The sequence below is a fragment of the Eucyclogobius newberryi genome, unplaced genomic scaffold (genome assembly GCF_026437365.1).
Source record: "Eucyclogobius newberryi isolate DKJ021-1_F unplaced genomic scaffold, fEucNew1.0.hap1 SCAF_20, whole genome shotgun sequence".
NCBI lineage: Eukaryota > Metazoa > Chordata > Actinopteri > Gobiiformes > Gobiidae > Eucyclogobius > Eucyclogobius newberryi.
In genome coordinates, this window is record NW_027315835.1 from 18,645,994 (window position 1) to 18,667,836 (window position 21,843).

Sequence of the window (21,843 nt, forward strand, 5' to 3'; positions counted from 1 at the left end):
CAGTGAGACCGTGAGAGGTATCAATGTAATTTGGATAACTTTTGATGTCCCACTCCTCAGTAGCATTTTCACCAAATTTCAGCTTTTTAGGGCCAATGCCCTGGGAGGAGTTCGTAAAAGTATGACGTTTGGAAAAACTCCCGAGTCATGCTTAGCCATTTTTGAAGCAATATGGCCGACATTTGGTTGGGCGGACGGCGTTGCCGTAATAATATTTTTTACTTCTCTTGTCACCATCTACCTCTGCGCCAAATTTCATGATTCTAATCAGATTTTTTTTGGGTCATTTCCTATCTCTCAATGCATTTTTGGTACATTTGGTGGCGCTGACGCGCCAATTTTTTTAATTTTAGAAAAGGGAAATAGCCAGAATGTAGAGAGGCACGATTTTGAGAGGTGGGCAAATTTTTGTTTTAATTTTGAGTGGGCTCCGCCCACTTTGTGTTTTTGGCCCTCTATACAGTAATAATGTTCAATTTTTGCATTACATGCTTATATGCACGGAACATGCAAGAGATGGGGAACGTATTCGTGAGCTACATAGCGCAAATGAGTGCTTTATAAGCATAATAAGCATTATAATATCGTTTAGAGCGCACTTTTGCACGGTGCATTACAACGGTAATGTTCCATTTTCCTACTACTAATTAGTATGCACGGGGCGTGCGTGAGTGAAGGAGTGCGTTAATGAGTGTTTGGAAGCTTCGCACGGCCTTACGAGATTAATAGGCCTCTCGCCAGCTTGTGGCGCTCGGGCCTAATTAACACTTGGACTATTGAGATTTGAAGTCTGGATTCCAGAGTAAGTATGTACAGTGTGTGAATCCTATTTATGGCATATGAGAACACATTTCCTTGCATGTCAGTGTTTTTTAGGCCATTTTATCAATTGCAGTCAATATGTTAACGCCACAATTTTCTGTTTTTACAGCATCTTTATTGCTTTTCATATAATGTTAATATTAACACACAATATATACAAGCTGGAGAGCTAAAGGATTGTATGTATCTCACTAGAAGATAACCCCCCCTTACTTCTTTGCCTCTTTACATTGTAGAATCTGATGTGAGATATGAAATCATGTAGTTTGGCTTCATCTTAAACCAGAACTATAAGTAACACCAGGAAAGCTTACAACGTACAATAAGTATAATTTTTCTTTCATATCTTTTTTCATTTTCTCTTTGCAGGATTATTTGTTTACTCTTGCGGCTGCATAGTTGTGGTTGAAAATCTACACACAGGAACCCAGAAACACCTCCAGGGACATAACGGGGAGATTTCTTGTCTTGCTGTGGCATTTGACGCACAGGTCGGTAATTCCTATTCACTTTTGATGTAAAAGTTCAACAGCATTTTAAACTACTGTCTATCTATAAATGCAAGAATATATCTAATGTGTTCAACTCCTCTTGTGTATTTTCTAGACGGTAGTGTCGGGAGCTGTTGGAACAAATCAAATCCAAAGTCAGATTTGTATTTGGGACGTCCAGAGCGGAGCATGTCGCAAATCCATCTCTCATCACAAAGGAGCAGTGCAGTGTCTTGCATTTTCCAGAGATGATCGTTTCTTCCTCTCTGTGGGTTAGTAAAATACCAATGTCATGGTTTAGATTGTTTGGAAGGCAAGTCACTGAGGATGTAGTATGGATACTTTTATCTGAGTTTTCCATCAGATATGTTTAAAGCAAAACCATTGACTTATGAATACAGCCTTTTGCACAAATTCTACTTTTGGTTGCTTCTAACCTCTGCTACAGTTTGGTAGCGATTTTTGGAGATGATGATCCATCATCCAACATCAGCATTTGGCCCTGTGCCCTTGAATGAGTTTCATTCTACTTCAGGGCAAACTGCGCACTTGATTTCTAGTCCAATTTTAGTGCCATACCCAATCTTGCAAGTTTAATATTGGTTTCTTTATTGGCTCTAGGTGACTTCAGTAACCCGGAGGTGGCACTGTGGAGCAGTAGGACCCTTCAGCTGCTCTCCAGTGTTCGAGTGTCCGGACCTCTCCATGATGCTGCCTTTAGCCCCTCAGCAGCGAGCCAGCTGGCGTGTGTGGGGAGTATGGGAGTTTATTTTTGTCTCATCCATGAACATGCTCCAGATGTGGAGCTTAAGGTAAGAAACTTACCAAAAGCCTTGAGGAGTAGAAGGTTGGCGCTGTGCAACAATATAACATTTAAGCCATTTAAGCATACATTAGTCACCACCACAGCATGGAGCTGCTACAACATACAGGATTTTCCTCCTTTTCCTGCCTGATGGACTCAGTTGTTTAGCCACTCAAATAATATCCCTTTCCTAATGCATGGACAAATTACTTTCATTTTCCACCTGCTAACAAGTGACCTTAATCTTGTAGGTGCAGAATATTGATTCACCTGTTGAGGTTGGTGAGGTAGAGATGACGGCACTGAGCTATCACATGGACCACTATCTTTTCACTGCGACCAACAAAGGTCATGTATGTGTGTGGGATATTAGCACGCAGCGCTGCTTCATGACCTGGGAGGCTGACATGGGGGAAATTGGTACAGACAAAGTGAAAATGCATGTCTATTATTATTTTGATCATTGATTATGAATGTAAGTGACTTGCCTGCTTAATATAGGAGTGCTGCGGTGTCATGGTAACAGTCTGTTGACGGGCAGCAACACCCGTTGGCTCCGACTGTGGGGGGTAGGAGCTGTATGTGACTTGAGGCCTCTTGGGACAATCTCCAATATAGAACATAGGTTTGTATTTTATCATATTTAACATGCTCCTTTCACTTAAGGGTAGAAAACATGAGGCTATTAATATATTTGAAAGAAACATTGCACAGACCAGATTGCTACAAGCTCATTTTTATCTTTTGTCATGTTTACTTCCAACTGTTTTCCATCATGACGCATTTGAAATTATGAAATGCGTGTTCATATTTAATAATCAGAATCAGAACCTTGCAACTCAATGTCATTCTCCTTTATTTCTGGTTCTACAGTGAAACTGCAGTGATAATGAAGCGGGAGATCCTGTTGGATGGAACCATAGTCAGCAGTGCATTTGATAATGCCTTAGACATGGGGATTGTTGGCACCACTGCGGGGACTTTGTGGCACATCAACTGGTCAGAAAACTGCAGTATTCGTCTCGTCAGTGGACACAAGGCTAAGGTACCTGTAGAACATGCAAAACTGTCTACTCCTGTCTTATCCAAAAAGAAGTCTTTTCATTTGCACATGTTTGAGTATGATATTTTTAGACGAGGACACAAAGTCCCTCACAATTTGATACAATACTACATGAATTACAATAGCTCAATGTCATAAAATGGTGATACTATGACGTTGATATATGTCACAATAAACATTGAGGTGTGTAGGCGGCTTTTCTCTGTTTTTTAACAGAAACACAATCTATTTTGTTTTGGGGGGGGGGGAAGAAGCAGAGAGAACTGCTTTGGCCCAGATTGTTACCGATATCAATTTGGCAGCCTGCAATATCCTTAGGGCCTTTTTCTGAAGTCTCAATATAGACTGCAAATTGCTAGTACCAGTATGTATTAATCAAACCTCTACACAATAATTAAGATATGGCATGGCAAGCGAGGAAAATAAAATATAGAGCATTTTAATTCAATAAGAGTTTAACTTTACCAGGACAGCAATGCTCTTTGCCAACTTTGTTTTGTTTCCAACATATACGTTGAACCTAAAAAAAATATTATTTCTATTTTTTTTGTAATCTAAGGTCATCTGTTCCTCCGTTGTTATATTTCTGTCAAAAAATAATGTATTGATTTAGTTTTATCCATATTTATTGATAATTTGTAGGAAATGAACCATTGATTCAAATTAGTTTATTAATTCGTTATCTCATTCATTAGCGTCTTAAGATTTTTTTCCTGAGCAAAGGATATTTGTGTCATCTGCAGATAAATTCAATTGTTTTAGGCTTCATACATAAATAATTTACAAACGAGCTTTGGACCCTACAATATTGCAATACCAATACTGTTTCACCAATTAAACTGTCATTATAGACTAATGATGAATCAATCATTTTTTCACACGCATCATTTTAGACTCTGATTTCTTTGGGTGTTCATCAATGTACAACCCTTTACCACTTAAAGCCAATATTTGCATTTGGAAATGAAAATGCAAAGAACATGTTTAGCAATTCTTGTTTCTGTCCCGGTCCAGGTGAATGATGTGGCCTTCAGTTCTGATGAGAGTCATTTTGCCACCTGCAGTGAAGATGGCAGTGTGCGAGTGTGGATCATGCGCCACAACGAGCTGCTGGTCCAGTTCCAGGTCTTAAACCAGGTAAAGGACAGTCGGCTGCACCGGCTAAAGACTGCTGTGTTGTTGTGTTGAAAGTGACATTTCACCATACCATTTTAGGCCTGCTGTTGCATCTGTTGGAGCCCATCTTTCAATAGTGACAGTTTGTGTGTAGCGGCAGGATACAGTGAGGGCACAGTGAGGGTTTTCAGACTGGCTACATCTGAAATGGAAATGAAACTACAACCGCATCATGTGGAGGTTACGTCGATTCAGTACTCTGCCAAAGGTCAGCCCTCCTATTTCAACCTCTTCTGTTCCACACAACAACAGTGTTTCCCAACTGTACACAAGGACTTACCACAGAGGTAGTCCAGATTTCAAAATCATTTGAAATTGAGTTGTATTGACAATTTACTATATTTCTTTGCCTAACTTAAACTGCAAATGACAGGTTATACATTTCCCCTGATTAGAAGAATACTTGTATATAATATAAATATATTTAGTTAAAGAATACTGTTTACCAGCATTAAGATGTATTTTTTTATGTTTCCCGTTACTTAGGCTAATCATAGTACTGTATTCTGAATACTTGGAATACTTTCATATTGAGTTCTATTATATCATAGTGTAAATGATGGATTAAAACAGCTTTTTGATTTGTGTTTCACCATTTGTTATGCATTTATTTGTGCCAGTCTTAGACCTCTGCCCCCAGCATCCCGTTTCTCTCATGCGGTCTTGTTCAGGCTCTCCCGCCACCTATTGCCACTTTCATGTCAGTGCTTTTTTAACAACCACCAATAGTTTAGTCAGGATCATAGTCCTTTCCAAGCTCGTACATATTTGTAAGTGATCTGTGGCATGTTGATTGAATACACCACAGCATTAAGAAGCAAACAATATAAACAACAAATCCAAACTTATGCAAAATATACAAAGCCTAGGATGAACTCAATGTTGCTCTTGACATAAACAAGGACCAAAACTTCTCTAACAAACTGTTACACTGGGGGGAGTTATAATGTAACACCCATGCTTTAAGTATTTTTAAAAACCTGAATAAGGCAAGTGTCTCCCCATAATTATTGCTCTGAAAAACTATTTCCTTCGAATAGGCCATGTGATCCTTTCAGCTGGAAAGAATGGTCTCGTAGCAGTCAGTTGCCCAAAGAGTGGAGTTACTCTGCGTGTCATCCGGGACCACAAAGGGGCTGCCATTACCACTATTCAAAGTGTACAAAACCAGGTTTGTTTATATATACAATTGTATTCTCATGAATGGTCATCAAAAGCCATGCTGTCATTTTAGACCCTTGTTTTTTCCTCCTGTGTTGAAGGGAAGAGAGTTTGGATTTGAGGGGACCGAGCTGTGGCTGGCTGCGAGTGCTGACAGACGCGTCAGTGTCTGGGTTTCTGATTGGATGAGGGACAAATGTGAACTGTTGGACTGGTTAACATTTCCTGCTCCAGCTTTAACTGGGGTATGTACTGTATTTGCGTCATCTGGTTAAGCCAATTAAAGGTGTAAACATGTTATAAATTATAGCTGTCTATATATTCAGTCAAAGTATTTAGTATGTTTTTTTTGCCGTATTTAGTTTGGCATTTTTTTATTCTTTTGTATATATTGTGCTAGCATACTGTTGTTTCATGTCTTATCACAAGAAAGTTTCTAGTTTGTGAATCTTGTTCTTATCACACAAAGTTGTATTTTGACTGGTTCATGCATGCTTGAGTAATCCTATATTGATGCTTGAGTAATCCTATATTGTCCTGCATTTGAAGTTTGAATGGTCATAAAATGCATGTATTCACCTACTCCTTATCTCTGCACATTGCTGTATCTTTACTTGCAATTACGATATTCAAATATTCAGACTTCAGGTCATTCAGGGTTCAAGAATGTTATAGGTTCTGCTGTATGCAAAAAAATATCCAATCATATGTCCCCTTTAATGTGGTTTGAATTCCTTGTTTAACTTCAAATAATGCTTTATATTGTGTTTTAGGATGGTAGTCCTGCTCCAAGCTTGGCAGCCTTTTGTCCATCAGACCCGAGTGTTGTGGTCTATACTGGTTATGGAGTAGAGAAGGAGTTGTCCTTCTACAGTCTCACTACAAAACAGGTTTACATGCTCGTAAAGCTCTTAATTTTTCTATCAATGTAAAGTCATTCCACTAATGATTTCACATGTTCTGCTCTAGATGATAAAAAAGATCACCATACCCCATTGGGCCACTTGTTTTAGCCTTTCACCAAAGAGCCATCAAATTGCTGTTGGAACAAAAGGTGAACATATTTATTTTATTCATTTTCATTGAGAAATATGATTATCAATAATCTGTGTATGGTTGATTTCAGATTGTGTGATGAAGCTGATTGAGGTGAATAGTGGCAGATTCCAGGACTTTGTGCACAGTGACTCGCTACAGAAGTGTCATTTCTCTCCGTCTGGGGCACTGCTTTTCACTGTGGCTTTTAATGAGCTCCTGCTGTGGGACGTACATGACATTAATCTATTTTCGGACCTTCAACCATGACTCATTCATCCTACTTGCAATCCATGTTTTAACATTTGTTTTCATTTGAAAAACATTGATTTATTGCTTATTTATTACAATTTTACTACCCACCAAATATTTTTTTTTAACAGAGGGGGTAAATTAAATACGTGTTTGAATTAATATATTTGCAGTTGTCCATTTCTTTTCTCTTTCAAAATAATACATTTTAATATGAGGCGCTCATAATGGTTTGTCTTTGTTGTTTAGATATTTAGACCCTGTATGCTAACACAGTGTTCTTTTCATCCATTATTGTTTTAATGCAAAACAACACAGAAGAAAATTTGCAGTTCTACAATTTGTCCACCAGAGGACGCGCTTTTATAGTTTGAACCGGAAAGACATTGAGGTTCACCTTCGCTGCATACAAACCATGCAAAAGCGCTTAGGTTTATCTTGAACTCCTTTTATGAAACCTTTTTATAAATGGTTCTTTAGACCTATATCCTTGCCGACTGTTGCTGAAACAGAAGAAAGATGAAACGGGACGTGAGGATTCTTTTATTAGGGGAACGTAAGTTTTGTCGACACAGCTCAACACAAGCTAAAGACTAGCATTATTAGCTGTTGAAGCAAAAAACTTAAAGCTCTGTAAGAATTGTTAGGATTATGTTTGTAATACTTTTATTTACTTTTAAACTTAACTATCAAAACGATGTATCGAGTATTAAAGGGTTTGAGCTTACCGCTTGTAGGTGATACTTTGAGGACTTTTACACGAGAAAAAAAATACAATACAAATATCACTTTTCTATGTCTTCATGGATATTATCTTCACCTAGGTTTATTTTGTCAGGAAACGTCCACAATGTCCATATGAGTAAGCTTTGTAGATGCTGTTTGGGAGTAAAGACAATTAACCATTCAACAAAACTTAAGCACTTGTTATTGTGTTATTCTACTGCTACTACTAACTTATTTAACTAATCCCCTAAATAATTTCTAATATAATTGTCCTATTGCATCACACAGATGGGTTTAATTCCGTAAAATTGTATAAATATTTCTTTACAGCCCAAGTTGGGAAGACCTCACTCATAATGTCTCTGGTTGGAGAGGAGTTCCCAGAAGAGGTAAGTGTCCGTATATTTCGCAATCAGTATCTCAGGGTGATCCACTTTCTGTGTTGCCATGGATCATTTGATGGTCCTCAGTGAAAGATGCATATTATGATTGTTTACAGGTGCCTCACAGAGCAGAGGAGATAACAATCCCAGCTGATGTGACGCCAGAGAAGGTTCCCACACACATTGTGGACTACTCTGGTAACTAACACTGGGCTTGTTTGTTCTGATGATGTATCATCAGAACATCATCAACAGTCTTGAATAAGGCTTGTCAACCCACAAATGCAGTGGTACATGTAGATTCCTGTTTGCTGGCTTACCAAATTAATGAATTTAGGCCCATGCACTGAAAATAAAATCAATTTATAGGTGTAAGTCTACTTTATCACCCTTTGGGTAGCCTGTTTTTTGTGTTTGGGGGTCGCAAATACCAACGGTTCTTATTATAGGACCACTATTGTAGACTACCATTTTAGATACCGTAGTATGTGCCCAAGTTGTCTAGAAACAAAAATGGCCAAAGATGTATTACATATGTTATAGCAAAACATGACGCATATTTACTTAACCTTTTATGTGCTTTTTTGCTGTTTGTCTTTACAGAAAAAGAGCAGACTGATGGAATACTGAGGGGTGAAATTGTTAAGGTAAGCACAGATGACAATTAAACTATGTTCAATAAATATGCCAAAAAAGTATACAGCATCTATATGTCTTTTGTTCTTCCTTTAAGGCGAACGTGGTCTGTGTTGTGTATGATGTCACCAATGATGACACAATAGAAAAGGTAGTGGCCTCCATCAAACCTAATTATCATCCTACTGCGTTACCTTAGTTTGTACAACATCTTTGTTTGGTGACCTTTCAGATCAGAACAAAATGGATTCCTTTGGTGAATGGAAATGCAGAGAAAGGAAACAAGTATGTTTCTATGCTGACAATTGCATTTTGTGTTATGTTGCTTTACAGGACAACAGCTACTGTGCCATTACAACAAACATTCGATAACAAAACGTTTCTTCTCAACTTGCAGAGTTCCTATTATACTGGTGGGAAACAAATCTGACCTTCGCTGCGGGAGCTCCATGGAAACTATTCTTCCCATTATGAACCAGTTCTCAGAGATCGAAACATGTGTTGAGGTAAGTTTGAAATGTCCACCCTACTAATCATTTTAGTTGTACATAAATAAAGTATACGTCCATGCTTCTAATCATGTATAAACATGCATATGTCCGTGTTACTCTCCTCTCAAGTGCTCAGCAAAGAATCTAAAAAATATTTCTGAGCTGTTTTACTACGCGCAGAAGGCAGTTCTTCATCCAACTGCCCCTCTCTATGACCCTGAGGACAAGCAAGTAAGGCTCTGAAATACTGTAGTATCATTGTTGAGCATAGTAAATGTTGTTTCATTTTGATGGATTATCTTTACTAACAGTTTAACATTTTATTTTCTGATCCTCAGTTGAAACCTCTATGTATACGAGCCCTTAGCAGAGTTTTCTACATTTCAGACCAGGACAATGACCGGATTCTCAGTGATGCTGAATTGAATTGTTTTCAGGTACAAATTTGAATACAAACAATGATAAAATAAGGCATGCATAAAAGTTTGACTTTGATTAAAGGTGGAATGGACGATTTTTTTCAGCAAATTTTTGTGGCGTGGATAAATCATTTGTCCTGCCACGTATCAATCATAAAACGCACCTACCGCTCACCTGCAGCCGCGTGCGGTTCGTCCCCACGTTTCTGCGTGCCTAAGCGCATGGATCTATCATAATATAGTTCCCTCAGTGTACGGAGCAAAATGAAGACACAGAAAGACAGTTCGAGCTGACGCAGAAGTGGACAGAAATCTACGTGAGACGAGCGATGCAATGCGCTCCTTTGCGCTAATAAACAAACGCACGTGTGTGTTGTATCAGTCCGCACGGGGGAGTGGCATGCGCACTTCCGCCTGCGTTCTCAAATCGCCGAAAAATCGTCCATTGCGCCTTTAAATGTACAGGATGGTCAGAACAATAGTGCAATAACGAAACCATGTATTTTAATGTTTGTAGAAATCTTGTTTTGGGAATCCTTTGGCACCTCAAGCATTAGAAGATGTGAAAACTGTGGTATGGAAGAATACCAGTGATGGTGTACAAGACAATGGCCTGACTCTAAACGGTAATATCAATATGTCTTGGACACATGACTTCAGAGCACATTGTTTAAATGTCACGAGTGTCTGGTGACTGAGGATCATGTTTCATTTTTAGGTTTCTTGTTTCTGAATACATTATTTATTCAAAGAGGTCGACATGAAACAACTTGGACCATCCTTCGTAAATTTGGTTACGATGACAACTTAGAACTCACTGACGATTATGTATATCCAGAGTATGTCAAAACATGTGTTGGCATTTACTTAAAAATAAAGCCTAAATGATTGAAGTTAAATCTTTTCTCTTTCTTTTTAGGCTGCGGGTTCCTGTTGGTTGTACAACAGAACTCAATCATCTTGGTTTGCAGTTTCTTCAGCGTGTATTTGACAAGTATGATGAAGTAGGTGACTTCCCTAAACCTAAACTCACATTTACAAAATTATACTTTTTATACCTAACCTTTGCACGATTCATTTTACTTTTAGGACAAAGACTCAGCCCTGTCACCAGAAGAACTTAAGAACTTATTTTGCGTATGTCCCTACATGCCGTGGGGCCCCGAGGTCTACATGTCTGTCCCGACCTCGGATAAGGGTTTTATTTCTAATAGAGGTTACCTTTGTCAGTGGATGTAAGTGTCTACTAAATGAAATTGTATTTTTTGTTGGAGTGTACAACTTCAACAAAAAAGCTCACCAACACCATCTGTTCCCTCAAACAGACTCTCAGCTTATCTGGACATCCACCGTTGCCTGGAGCACCTCGGATATTTAGGCTATTCCATACTCGCTAAGCAGGAATCCCAGACTACTGCGATCACAGGTTCGTGCTATTTGTTTACTGAACTGATGATGGGCGAAGATGATCATATCGGTCAAAGGAAACATGAAAGCTTTTTATTTGACCTGGTAAAACATATAAATAAATGAATCATACACTGTAAAAGTATAAATCATTGCTTGTTTTTGCAGTGTCGAGAGAAAAAGAGGTGGACTTGGAAAAACGTCAGACTCAGCGGTCTGTATTTCTCTGCAAAGTGATTGGGCCTCAGGGAACAGGGAAATCGGCTTTTCTCCAGGCTTTTATCAGTCACAACACAGCGGTACGGCAATGGCAACTCCAGTTATGTGACACATCAATCTAGACTGTAATTTGATGGAAAGCTGTTCTGTTTTTGCATTTACAGACTATGGAGAAATCCAGCAGTGCCTTTTCCCCTTATGTTATAAACGCCATTCAAGTCGGCAACCAGGAAAAGTACCTTATTGTAGGTATTTGTCTTTGTGAATACCCGACTCTGGCATCAGTGTGAACGTGTGTCTCCTCCGAGCAGCTCCATGAGGTGGACGTGAAGGTAGAGTTCTTAAAGGCATCGGATGCGGCCTGTGATGTTGCTTGTCTCATGTACGACGTCAGTGACCCACATTCATTTGATTACTGCGCCAGCATTTACAAGGTCTGCTATTTTCAATGATTTTACACATTTTAAAAATGTTCTGCCTTATCATGTCTTAACATAATACTTTAAAGTGCGTGTGACAGGTTTTTACAATTTTCAAATCTCGACTTTATTTGAGGTATTTATATCCACTTTTACACCAATCGAGCAGGTATTTGTGAAGAAAAGTCGATAAAGGAAGTGACATCACACTAGGAACACTCATTCCAGCAGTGGCATGTGGTCAGGGCAATCAAGGCAATCAGCAATTGGCCACTAATTCTAAAAGTTCTGTTTGTCACAACTATATATGAATTGTTCTAAAATATATCCAAACAAGCCCATTTTTCTCTAACTTCTGCTGCTGAAGCTTGACTGAAATCACGGTGCCTTTTAGTGGCCGACACAGGCCGCTGTGGCCGTGTTCAGAGGCCCGCTCATGCTCCGCTCGCTAACATGATCTTTTAGAACCAGAGCGAGAAGCAGCTTCTTTTAAAGCTCTGCACATGCGCTCTGAGGACCACACTGCCTCAAACCCATGGATCTGTGCTCAAACCACGCTGAATAAACCTGTGTGGGAATCAAGGATGTTTGCAGGTTTTGCCCTGACTGAGCATGTGCAGAGGAGAAGCAGCAACGCCAAGTTTCTACAAACTCTGTTTTCGAGAAGCGTCTATGTTTTTAGCTAAGACTCTGTTCTTGTTTCCAATGATCAGGGCCGGCCCAGCCTATAAGTAGCTAAGCAGCCGCGTAGGGCCCCGAGGCGTTAATAGGGCCCCCAATCTGGCAACCCGTCGTATGCGAAGTGCAAGCGCAGCGTGCGCCACTAGTGTAGTAGCGCTGCTGGCGCGGCAGCGCACACAGCGGTAACATAACGCACAAACCGCATTTATTTGTAATGACAATCTGGCAACCAAGACACCAAACCTGCGCTGATTGGTCAACTTCATTGTGCGCGAGCAGAACGAGAGCAAAACATAAACACAACACAACGTGGTCCCAACGTGGTCCTCATGTCCAGAAGAATATATCTCCTGGTGCCGAAAAACGAAAGAAGAAACTTCTTGACGATGTAAAGAAACTGCAAACTCAACAACACTCTCCAGGTATTGAACTTCTCTTACAAAGAGATGGTTAATGCTGCTGTTTGAAACAACACGATTCTGTCACGTTAGTTCGCTCAGGCTGGAGGCGACGAGAGCTCTTCCCCGCGCATAATATGTCTGAATGAAAAATAATAAGCTTAACATTTACACCAGCCCGGTAGTGTGAGCTGCAGGTGAGGCCGGTGAGGGGCGTCTATGCCCCGGTCACTAAGAGGCGGAGATCCGGACGAGCGCCGTCTCGTCCGGAACCTCTGACGTGAAACTTTGGAGTGAACAGTGTGCGGCCCCTGTCCCGGGCCCCTGTGCAGCCTCAGTTAGAGATGAGCGGGTTTGAGTTTGCGTCCCCTCTTTCTCACATCTCCATGTGTGAGATCAATCGTGACTCGTGATGTCTGTTTTACTTTGGACTTCTTAAAGTGTTGTTGTTGTTGTTGTTTTATGGCGGTTGGCATCCGAGTGTTGCATTACCGCCAGACTTTATTCCTCAGACGTTTCGTAGTCCTCAGACTCTGTCGTAGTCCGTAAAAGTACTCCTCCCATCGCTTTGGCGTTACAAAGCCCATGAGGTCATGATGTGTTTTTGTGACTAGAATAGTTGTTGTGTCAGAGACCAACCGGCTTTATTCCAGGGAGACTCTTCTTCACCTTCCTCGCCCTCTTTGACGTTCGGTGCTTTGGAAGTACAAAGCCCATGAGATCATGGGACGTCTTTGTTGTTTTACAAAGCCCATGAGGTCATGGGACGTCTTTGTCGTTTTATCCTTTAGAAGTCCTTCTTCCATCACTTTGGCGTTTCTAGGCCCATGAAGTCCAAGCGCGTTAGAACATCCTCTTGCTCCTCATCCTCGGCTCAGTCTCCAACACCCCCCACCTCTATAAACGTTTACCCAGCCCTGTGCTACATAAGTAAGCAACCACAGCCTGACACAAACCCTGTGACTGGATCGCCAGAACGTTCCGCAGATTGAACTCCCGCCCATTATTCCGAAACCACAAGGCCAACCCGGCCCTTTCCCTATCATAAGCCTCACAGCAAATCAGCACATGCTCGACAGTCTCTGGCACCCGACAGTGACCACACAGACCGGTCGGATGTTTGCCTATCCTACTCAGTGACCAATTGAGTCCAGTATGGCCAATCCTCATGCGGGCGAAGGCCCTTTCCTCCCACGCGTTCCTGCCCATAGACCCGCAAGGACCCACACTACCCTGTATGTGATAGAGATGCCGTCCAGTAACACAGTGGCTCCAAAATTCCTGCCAAAGGCCGACCACATGACTCTTGATAACAGGCTTGATTTCAGATTTGCTTAACTCAACCGCCACATCAATTGATGGCCGCCGAAGGGAACGTTTAGCCAGTGCATCAGCCATTTCGTTACCATCCACCCCCACATGCGCAGGGACCCAAATGAAGGAAACCCTCACATCCTTCCTGGACAGGGAGAGCATCAGACAGAAGATGCCATTCAACACATCCTGTCTGCAATCCGATTTCCCAGATTTAATGCTTTGCAATGCAGAAAGGCTGTCAGAGGCCACCACAATGCCGCAACACTGCAAAGCAGATTCCGCCCATTCCAACGCCAACCGTATCGCTATAAGTTCCGACGTGAAAACAGAAAGGCGATCTGTCAACCTCTTCTTGACCGCTAGCCCCAGGTCAGGCACAAAATAAGCGGCGCCAGTACGCCCACTCTCAGGATCCCTAGACCCGTCGGTATAAATAAACACATCACCTGAGTGCTTATCGATGAGCGCTTGAACGGCAAACTGCGGTGCCCTCCCAGCGACTCCTCTAAGCTTGCCATGCAAGCTAACATCAACAGGAGCCGGGACAAACTTCCACGGAGCTATAGCAGACAAAGCCACCGACGGGCTCACACGCAGATCACCAACCCCCGCAAGCCGCGCCTTCGCATTTCCTACCTGGCTGAAAATTATACCGCCAGCCTCACTCTGCCCCCCATCAACCCTGAGAAAGTCCCTCACCGGGTGAGAGCTCGTATGACCTTGCACATTCACCCAGTAAGCCAACAGAAGTTCTAGCCTCCGGAGCCGTAACGGCAATTCCCCCAACTCAACCTGCAGCGCCGAGACAGGGGAGGTCCTAAAAGCCCTACAGCAGATGCGCAAGGCCTGGGCTTGCTCCACATCAAGCTTCTTTAAGTTAGTCTCAGCCGCAGACATGTAGGCTATACAGCCATAATCAATAGCCGCCCTCATGACGGCCCGATAAATACCCAGGAGCGACCTTCTGCTGGCCCCCCAGTCCTGGCCGGATAGACAACGAAGCAAGTTATTCACCCTTTTGCATTTACCACTGACCTCATCAATGTGCCGACGCCAACTAAGCCTCTCGTCAAAGGTGACCCCCAAGAACCTCACCTCCCTGACCTGTTCGAGCACCTGCCCATGCAGTCGAAGGGAGACGTCCCTATGTCCATTGAAGAAACAGATCACTTGAGACTTCCGTACGGACAGTTTAAACCCCCACTTCAGGGTCCACTGCTCCACCTGCTGTATTGCCCTTTGCAGTTTCGCCTCGTAAAACCGGAGATTCCTCCCTCTCACCCATAGAGCGCCATCGTCAGCATAAAGGCTCCTCCCAACAGACCCATCCACGTCGTCAAAGATGTCCTTAATCATAACATTGAACAAGATAGGGCTACACACACTCCCCTGCGGGATCCCATTCTCCACCCCATAGACCCCAGAGTAAGCAGCGCCCACTCTGGTTTGGATACGCCGGCCAGACAGAAAGCTCCGGACCCAGTTAAACAGTTTACCCTTCACACCACACTTCCGCAGCTTAATGAGGAGCCCATCCTTCCAAACCATATCGTACGCCTTCTCCACATCAAAGAGCACCGCAATAACCTTTTCTTTCTGAGCCCTGGCCAGCTGGATATCAGATTCCAAACACAACACGGAATCCATGGTGTTCCTGCCCCTACGGAAACCACTCTGGTGCGCGGGAAGCAAACCCTGACTCTCCAAGAAGTAATCCAACCGCTCGGTAACCATGCGCTCCATCGTTTTCCCGAGCTGCGACGTCAAGGCAATCGGCCTATAACTTGAAGGGTCAGACGCTGGCCTACCCGGCTTCAGAACCGGCACCACCGTAGACTGTTTCCACGCAGATGGAACACAACCTGAATCCCAAACACGGTTGAAAAGACCCAGGACTAGCCCAAGCGTGTCATCAGTCAAATGAGAGAGCATGTCATAGCACACCTCATCTTTACCCGGGGCTGTCTGTTTCGCCTTAGAAAGTGCTCTCCTTAGCTCAAACAAACTAAACGGAAGGTCAAGGTCATCTTGAGTCGAAGGCTGGTGCCCAATCAGCTCAGAATTCTGGGCCAAAGTACTCTCCCTGTAGTGCCTTTCCGCAGGTGAGAGATTGTCAGAGCTGTGCACCGACACAAAGGTGCTGGCCAACAGTTCAGCTTTGTCAACGTCGCTGACTGCTTCAACACCATTCAGTATTAGGACCGGGGTCCCATGACGGCGCTCAACCCCATGCATCCGCTTAATCATCCCCCAAACATCCCCGAGACGCGTTTCTCTCCCAATTTTGGAACAATACCGCCTCCAATAGGCACTCTTGGCCGTTCTCACAGTTTTCCGCACAACAGCGCGGGCCCTCTTGTAGTCAATGAGGGCACCCTCAGTGTGGGCAACCCTTAGCCGGCGAAACGCCGCATTTCTCGCCCTAACAGCATGACCACATGCTTCAGTCCACCACGGCACCCGCTTCCTATGTCCACTACCACCACTCTTAGGAATCGTGCCTACCGCTGACTGCGTGATGAGCGAGACAATTGCACTATTGAGATCATCCACCTGAGTCAATCCTCCTTCCTGCAGAACCCTAGAACCATCATCAGCTTTCCTCAGGAAAGCCCCCCAGTTCGCCCTTGCCAACTGCCACCTCTGGATCCTCGTCCCCCTGACCACACAGCTCCCAAAGCCAATCACGGTGCGGACTAGATAGTGATCGCTACCAAAAGAAAGATTACCAAGAACCTCCCAACTACAAACACCAGCTAACTCCTTGGACACAAGTGTAAGATCTATTGCACTTTCCGCACCGGTCCCCATATCATAGCGGGTCCCACCCCCATCATTCAGACAAACCAACTCCCTTTGATTGATAAAACCCTCTACCACCTGCCCATACCTATCGGTACCACTACCGCCCCACAAAGCGCTATGCGCATTAAAATCCCCACACCACACGGCCTTTCCCCGAACATCCTTACCGATACTATGTAAGGACTCTAGCGTTAACTCACCACACGGATTATAAAGGTTAACCACAGTAACAGCTTCACCACCCAGCCAGACCCTCACCGCCAGGGCCTCCGGCGCTTTACTCACACTGACAACAACGTAATTTAGGTCATCTCGGACAAACACAGCCACACCTCCGCCTCTACCCTGCTCCCTATCATTCCTAACACACACATACCCTTGTATCCCAAAACCCCACCTAGGTCGTAACCAAGTCTCCTGCACGCACATAACGTGAGGCTTGTTCAACAAGGTAGAGACAAAATGCTTAAATTCCTGGCCATCAGCACGAAGACTACGCGCATTCCATTGCAAGACAACCACCGCCATTATGAGCCCCCGGAACCTGACGGCGCATCGGGAGCCCCCCCACTCCCACTGCCAGAATGGGGCAGGGCGCCCTCCCGCAGCGCATCCTCTATCTCCGTCCACTCGGGGCCCCCAGCTCCAAAGTACTTCCCTGCAGCCTTAGCGATGATCTTAGTCTTTTCGGATCTCTTCTTGGTTTGCCCAGTACAGTTAATCACTTCCACTATAAAGAGGAAGAAACCTTTCCTCTTCACAACCAGTACATCCTCCGCACCCACAGGGCCTCTGCCCGTGGAAGCCACACTCACGGGCATCCCAGTGGGGACCTCCCCCTGGCTGCGGGCAACGCTGCCCCCTCCCCTGTCGCCTAGGACACCAGCAGCACTGGCAGCCCCCACTGCATCCACCGTCACCTGACTACCAGACACCTTCTTGACCGCATCCGCGTAGGATATGCCTTGAGAGGCTCTAACTTTTTGCACCTCCGCAGCCCTCTTGCTGAACACGCATCCCCCGTAGGCAGAGCTATGCTCTCCCCCACAGTTACAGCACTTGAGTTTTGCTCCGTCGTCACACTTCCCATACTCGTGGTCTCCTGCACATTTACCACACTTCTGCTTCCCTCTACAGACCGCTGCAATATGCCCAAAGCGCTGGCACTTGAAGCAACGCAGGGGCGGCAGAACATATGGGCGTACGCCATAGCGCATGTACCCAACGCACACCACACGAGGCAGGATCCCACCTTCAAATCTAATCATTATCGACAGGCTGTCACACCTTACCCCATCCCGGGTCATCTTCAACCGCCTAGCATCCACCACCTTAGCTCCAGTCAAATTCTCCTTTATGTCATCCACAGATGTCGTCGTAGGGACGCCTACTATAACTCCCCTGACCGTGCCTCTTACAGCATCAGACACAAGAATGTCCTTCCCACCCAGACACTTAGCTTCAATCGCCTTCCTTTGCTGAGCCACGTCCTTGCACACAACCAGCAGCGAGCCATCCCTAAGGACACTCGCATGCTTGACCACTCCCACAGCTACAGTCAGGCTCCTTGTCAACGCCATCGGATCCCACCCCTTAAAGGACGCATTATCCTGCGCGAGCTTTATGAACACCTTACACTCTGAACTCACATCCCCGACATCTGCAACCCCCCCGCCCTGCTCCTCACTGAGAGAGCCCTCCATAGACGAGCAAGAAGACGCCCTACGCTGCACAGGATCAGTGGCTCCAGGGGAGTCCTCCCCGCTGTTCATATCGTCACCGACCAGGTCACGCTTCCTCTTCTTCTTCCCCGTCATACGGACCGAGGCGTTCCTCTATGTTGCCGTAATATCCAAACTGTTGTCGTTGTAGTTTTTTATGGCAGTTGGCATCCAAGTGCACGAGGTATTGTTCGTTGTTGTGTTGTTGTTGTTGTTGTTGTTTTGATCACTCCCACAGCTACAGTTAGGCTCTTTGACAATGCCACTGAATTCCACTCCTTAAAGGATGCACTATCCTGTGCAAGCCAGGAACGTAAAGGTTTATGCACGTAAGGTCCATCAGCCAATCACATCGCAGCATTGTTTCATGTCCAGTGTGTGATGTTCAGATCAAAACAAACATTTATATTCTAATTCACTTTTAATAGAGCAATAAAACATTTCAATTTATTTAAAAAGCATCATTAAACTATTTGTTATAAATTATAATTAATTGTCAGTGAAAAATAACCAGACATATTATGATTACGTCTGTTATAGAATAATACTATATATTTTCATACAAAAGTGGCAAAGCTGCAGAAACGCAGTCTCTTCACTATAGCGAGGTTTGGACCTTCACTTCTAGTTCTGGTCATTCTCTGGGAATAACATGTTTGCACTGTTTTATCAGTGTTAATTGTTAATCAAGCAATGCTTATGCCATTTGTTTAATTTAATATAACTTGTTTTGTCACTTTAGCAAGAAGGAACAGTTGGGAGCTGTAAAAGATAAATTAGTAAGGATAACTATTAATTTTACATTTTCAGTTAAAATGAATCAATTTGATCATAATTATTTTTCATAGCCAATATTGTATTGAGTAATTAAGTACACTAATGTATTAATAACTGGCTTTAGTCATTTTCTCCTGGCACAGTTTCATCACATCATCATTTTATAGCATTACAACCTCAACATTTTACTCTTACTTTAGCCGGCTGGACCACATTAAAATGCACCAGAAGACCCAAAAAAGGTCTGAAAATCTCTGGGGGAGAGCCCCCAGACCCCCCCTGTTCATTAATTTAAACTGCTAACGTGGCTGTCGACCCTTAACGCCCACAAATACGCCCAAAAACATATCTGGGACGTGTGTTATTTGTTCAGGGAGTAGAGGTGATGTCAGCGGAATACCAAGTTGCATTGTGGGATTTAAGTTAGCAATATTTGAGCTTGTGAGGTGTTGAGAATAAACTAACTGGCAAACAGATGCCCAGGCGTTTTGGTGAACTTTGTTAGCGTTGAAGAAAGTTCCCATATGTGAATTGTTTACTGACAATGGCAATAAAACTGATTCTGATGACGTGGTGAGGGGCCCCCAAAAAATGTTTCGCTTAGGGCCCCCTGAAGGCTTGGGCCGGCCCTGCCAATGATTAGATGTTAGTTAGAAATACAGGCAGTTATTTAACAACATAGAACTAGAACTGAGCTATTCTGGGATAACATGTTTATCGTTTTTAGCTAAATTCAAAATATATAACTCCTAACTGCATTTTAGTTCAATGAGTCGTCCAAACTTTCATAGGCACTTTAAGGAGGGGCATGTTCATCTTCATAAAATAAAATAAAATAAATGACTATATGAATTTAAGAAATAATATATATTTTTAGTAGACGATCCTGCCCTCTAATGACTGATTGTACTGTTTATTTTACAGTACAGTTTTACTATAAAGCCATATTATCTTCTCTTATGTATTTAATTGCTCATTTTTCCATAACAGCAACATTATATGGAGAGCAACATCCCATGTGTAGTGGTGGCCTCGAAGGTGGATCTCCCTGAAGTGAAGCAGCTCCACGGGATGACACCCGTAGAGTTTTGTTATAAACACAGGCTGCCTGAACCGCTGCCACTCTCTCATCAGTTCCTCGATTCCACGCGCAAGAACATCTACACCAAACTGGCCTGGGCCGCAGTGTATCCGTATGTTCACGCCACACAAATCCACTGTTTGGCATTTACACTTGGTCAAATCCACTGTTTGGCATTTACACTTAGTCTTTCTTCCTTTGTTTCAGGCACCTGAATGGATCTGACATGAGCCACACTTCGTTTTGGCTGAGGGTGGCACTGGGGTCGGCTGTTGTTGCCGTTTTGGGGTTTGCGATCTACAGAGCTGTTAGACAGAAATGACCAAGAATCAGTTGAGCTTTATTTACCTCAAGACCAAATGTCCAAGAACACAACCACTCTTCTCCAGCCAGTCAACACACACTCATTTACTTTTCTACCCAAAAGACCTATACCTTTATTCCTTTCTGGCACATACTTTTCTTGCCTTAAAATATATTTTCCGGGTGATCTGTCAGTACTATAAAGTATTGCTTGATACTCATGGTGCTTTTTTCACCGAGGAAAATGTGTTTCTTTTTTATCTGCCAAGTGTTAATGTTGAGACTGAATAGTTATTGCATACATCCAGTGTTTCATGACTTTTAAATGTCAAATGCCAAGACGATTTAAGATCCTCCAAAGGTGCAGCAAGTGAAGCTATAGGCACACAGTTGAATGCCTTTGCGTACGGTACATAGCAGCCAACACAAATGCGTTGCCAAAATATACTTCATTGGCCCTTAAAGTTTGGTGTTGATATAAAGGTTAACAATCTTAGCCATAATTTCATTTCAAAGTATCAATGTGTGATGTAGGAATTCAGTTTGCTGCAAGGGCAGGCAATCTATTTATTCTTTAAGTTTTATTTTGACTTCTTTTCCATGATTTCTGCTTTTATTAATTGATCTGTGATCTGATGTATGAAAATATCAAACAATGTCATGCTTTCTTACTGATTAATGGAACTGAATGCTTAATAAATGATCAGACACTTCCCTTGGAATATAATATAGTTATGTGCATTTTTGTTTTATTCATTGTTAAACCTTTCATATAATGGAATTTAATGTGATTTTCTATTTGGCAGGTCATGTTTTGTACTTTTATTTGACAAACTGATTAGCTTATGCAATCTACACCTCATGTCTCTTATACGTTTACCCTGAAACTCACTCACAATACAATACCATGGTTAGTCTCTCAGTGTCTCTTTTGATCAGGGAAAGAGACTGGCCTGCTGATAATGCATTTGTTTGTTTCAGAATATGACGTCATGACCTACCCTCCGACGCCACTAGATGGCAGTATTAGATCGGTGTCGAGCCGTGGTGTGTGGCTTGGGTGTGTCCTTGAACCTGCTGAAAGTACGTGTGCCATTCACCATGGTGCTCACTATCTCATCTCTTATCAAATTTATGCTCAGCCAGTAATTAGCCCGAGTTGAATAATTTTCCTGATTTACTTTTTAAAAAAAGTTATGTTTGATTGGAAAACATTTGGGTATTATTGACATCAATAATAGTACCTTATTTTTGA

The 21,843-nt window shown here is 42.9% G+C and overlaps 2 protein-coding genes across 3 annotated transcripts in view; both read left to right on the forward strand.

Moving 5' to 3' along the window:
- wdr90 (WD repeat domain 90) overlaps positions 1-6,872 on the forward strand; it is a 23,413-nt gene extending 16,541 nt beyond the window's left edge. Inside the window, exons 31-43 of the mRNA XM_072456086.1 lie at positions 1,192-1,313; positions 1,429-1,585; positions 1,935-2,125; positions 2,370-2,538; positions 2,620-2,743; positions 2,992-3,163; positions 4,196-4,318; positions 4,397-4,565; positions 5,398-5,528; positions 5,620-5,763; positions 6,292-6,408; positions 6,488-6,572; positions 6,645-6,872. Coding sequence (XP_072312187.1) covers positions 1,192-1,313; positions 1,429-1,585; positions 1,935-2,125; positions 2,370-2,538; positions 2,620-2,743; positions 2,992-3,163; positions 4,196-4,318; positions 4,397-4,565; positions 5,398-5,528; positions 5,620-5,763; positions 6,292-6,408; positions 6,488-6,572; positions 6,645-6,823 — 1,883 coding nt within the window. The 3' untranslated portion in view covers positions 6,824-6,872. The remainder of the gene's footprint in view (positions 1-1,191; positions 1,314-1,428; positions 1,586-1,934; positions 2,126-2,369; positions 2,539-2,619; positions 2,744-2,991; positions 3,164-4,195; positions 4,319-4,396; positions 4,566-5,397; positions 5,529-5,619; positions 5,764-6,291; positions 6,409-6,487; positions 6,573-6,644) is intronic.
- Positions 6,873-7,198: 326 nt separating this feature from the next.
- rhot2 (ras homolog family member T2) lies at positions 7,199-21,313 on the forward strand. Of its 2 annotated transcripts, XM_072455982.1 has the most exons (19): positions 7,199-7,361; positions 7,862-7,920; positions 8,031-8,112; positions 8,518-8,561; positions 8,648-8,701; positions 8,783-8,835; positions 8,948-9,056; positions 9,171-9,272; positions 9,380-9,478; positions 9,978-10,086; positions 10,179-10,299; positions 10,380-10,464; positions 10,550-10,695; positions 10,786-10,886; positions 11,036-11,166; positions 11,251-11,331; positions 11,398-11,520; positions 20,195-20,397; positions 20,493-21,313. In XM_072455982.1, the coding sequence occupies exons 1-19, from the start codon at positions 7,325-7,327 to the stop codon at positions 20,605-20,607; spliced, it is 1,854 nt and encodes a 617-aa protein (XP_072312083.1). In that variant the 5' UTR covers positions 7,199-7,324; the 3' UTR covers positions 20,608-21,313. The 2 variants fall into 2 exon arrangements, with proteins under 2 accessions (XP_072312083.1, XP_072312084.1); XM_072455983.1 differs by lacking the exon at positions 7,199-7,361 and having other exon boundaries at positions 8,031-8,084.
- Positions 21,314-21,843: the final 530 nt, after the last annotated feature.